Source organism: Diachasmimorpha longicaudata, chromosome 4 (assembly GCF_034640455.1).
Source record: "Diachasmimorpha longicaudata isolate KC_UGA_2023 chromosome 4, iyDiaLong2, whole genome shotgun sequence".
In the NCBI taxonomy this organism is placed as follows: Eukaryota; Metazoa; Arthropoda; class Insecta; order Hymenoptera; family Braconidae; genus Diachasmimorpha; species Diachasmimorpha longicaudata.
Window position 1 is genome coordinate 2,970,751 of NC_087228.1, and position 2,665 is coordinate 2,973,415.

Below are 2,665 nucleotides of genomic sequence, written 5' to 3' on the forward strand. Positions count from 1 at the left end.
CCGACCATTGTTAATTGTGATACCGTCAACATCGAAGTTACTAAGGATCATCAGGGAAATTTCCGATTGACTCAACCTTGTGGAACAGATTCCGCACCTCAGCAGGAAACATTCGAAGCTGCATCACCTCCCCTGACTCAGCGATATTTCACCACCGAATACGTAGCTAAGCAGCAGAACATCCAAGCTCCAGCCAGCAGGGACCACCCATTATCCCGAATTTCTCCCTCTACGCAGAAGTTTCTGGCAGAGTTAAAACAAAAACTCCAGCATCTAGAAAAATAAGGTACGATTCAATTCATTCGTAACGAAAATTAATTGGGTAAACGTAAGAGACGGAAATCCCTCAAATCTGTTGCGTTTGAAAAAGTAGCTAAATAATATTTTCACGCCCAAAAGAAAATTGGACGTAACAATTTGGTGGCAGCGGTGGGATAGCTACACTTTCTCTTCGTTTTCAATTGATTTTCTGTAATCATGGATCAAGAAGATCTTAGAACCCTCGCGGAACAATTAAGGAAAAAACAATCGGAAGTAGAGGAGAAGGAAATCGCGTTAGATAAGAAAACACGAGATGTCCTCGTAGCTCAAAATAAAATAGAAGCACTAACAATAATCGAGGAAGAACTCAATACAAGAGAAAAATTAGTAGCCGAAAAAGAGGCCCATGCCAAACAACTATTGGAAAGATCAAGAGAAGTACATGATAATCCAACTGCTTTTGCTCCTGAAAATTCTCAAAAATTGAATGAATCCATAGGTTCCCAAATAACAGAACTACAGGAAGAATTAGCTCGCGTAAAACGAATTGCGTTAAGATCCGGTAGGCAAGAACAGCTGCCTGCAGTACACATAACATTTAAAGACGCGCTCGCTTATATTCCTACTTTCGACGGAACACATTTAGAGGCATCACAATTTATCAAAGCATGTGATCGCGCTTGCACTATGCTTCCTGAGTATGTTATTCCCACGTTTATGGAACTGATCAGGCAAAAATTTAAGGGCAGAGCACGAACGGCTATGGAAAATTTAGAGTATAATAACATGCAAGATCTCGAAACTCATTTACGCGAAATATTCGACCCTTTAATGACGATTAATCAATGCAAAGCAGCATTGGAAAACATGTCAAAAGGACCACAGGAACACATCATTGACTATGTCAATCGATCTCGATCAGTCCACGGCAATATAGTCACCTTGGAAAGGCAGGAGAAGAATAGGCCTCTAACCTTTGCTGAGAGGAAAAAATTAGAAGATGATGCAATTACCGCATTTCTAAATGGAATTCCCCCCCTGCTGAGAACTGAGTGTAAACTCCAACCTCGTAACTCGCTGGAACAGGCATATACTAGTGCAATCGCGGTGTATAAAAACCACATTAGAGATATTGATCGGTTCAAATCTCATGCACGCGTCTTCCAGATAATATCGGATCCATTGGAAGAACACGCAACCAAGGAACACGCCACAACCCACCAACAAAAAATTAATTACGATCAAAAACCACGAATGAAATGTGAGTTCTGTGGATTCAAAAATCACACCGTGGACAAGTGCTTTAAGAAGCTAAATGCCGAAAAGGCAGGGAAGAATTCAGGGGAAAAAATAAGTAAGACAGATTTGTATTGTGACCTATATAAAATCAAGGGTCATGATCTCACTATATGTCGAAGATTTGAATATTTTTACAATAAAAAGAACCAAAAAAACGAGTCAACCCCCAGGGTGAAAACGAACGGAGCCCAGGGGGAGATGAGTCCTCAAACCCCGTCAACGTCCAAACAAATGAGTCCCCAAAAATCCGAGTAGCTCATATCTCGTTACGGGATGAGAACGTGCCTGCCATCACTTTGCGATCTCCAGACCTAAAAAGAGCAGCGGTAATAATGTTAGATACGGGTGCAGAAGTAAACCTGCTGAAACACAGTTGCGTCAAAAAATTCAACCAAATAAAGAGGGAACAAACGTTGAGACTGCATGGCATTACGAATACGGGAGTAGACACACTGGGACAAATAACCGTCGAGGTGCATGGGCATCCTAGCGTCTTCCATATCGTCCCAGATACATTCCCAGTAATGTACGCTGGAGTCCTCGGGTCAGAATTCTTTAAGAAAAATAAAGCGAAATTATGCTATGAGACGCAACAGTTTTCTTTCAGGAATATTCGCATTCCTTTTGACATACCGCAAGGAAGGATGATAGAACCTGGCACAGTTACCACTCTTTTGGTCCACGTCGACCGCGAATCCTGTGAATCTGGTTTCATCCCTGAAATTCAATTAGGAGATAAAATTACTGCAGGAGGAAATATAAATGTCAACATTAATGGGGAAACCTTCATAAGAGTAATTAGCCAAAATGACAAACCAGTCATAGTACCGACTCCCACAGCGAATATTGTAAATTGTCCTTGGATGCCATCCAAGCCAGAGCAAGCCCTCTTACGGTTTGATAGCTCCAAGAGTACTCAAGCAACGCGCCTCAAAATGCTTGAGCTTTGCCTAGATAAACAAACAAAAAATGAAATTAAGGTCGAAGACACCAAGCAAATATTCCTAATCAAGGCTCACGAGAAAACTGAGGAAAGAGCTCTAAGTCTCATTAAGTCGGTCCATTTTCATGGCTTAACTCCAGAAGAACGTGGACCCATAGAGCA

General features: G+C 41.5%; 1 protein-coding gene across 1 annotated transcript; it reads left to right on the forward strand.

Moving 5' to 3' along the window:
• Positions 1-477: 477 nt before the first annotated feature.
• LOC135161461 (uncharacterized) lies at positions 478-1,815 on the forward strand. The gene has a single exon (XM_064119039.1). It carries the CDS (start codon positions 478-480, stop codon positions 1,813-1,815), a length of 1,338 nt encoding a protein of 445 aa, XP_063975109.1.
• Positions 1,816-2,665: the final 850 nt, after the last annotated feature.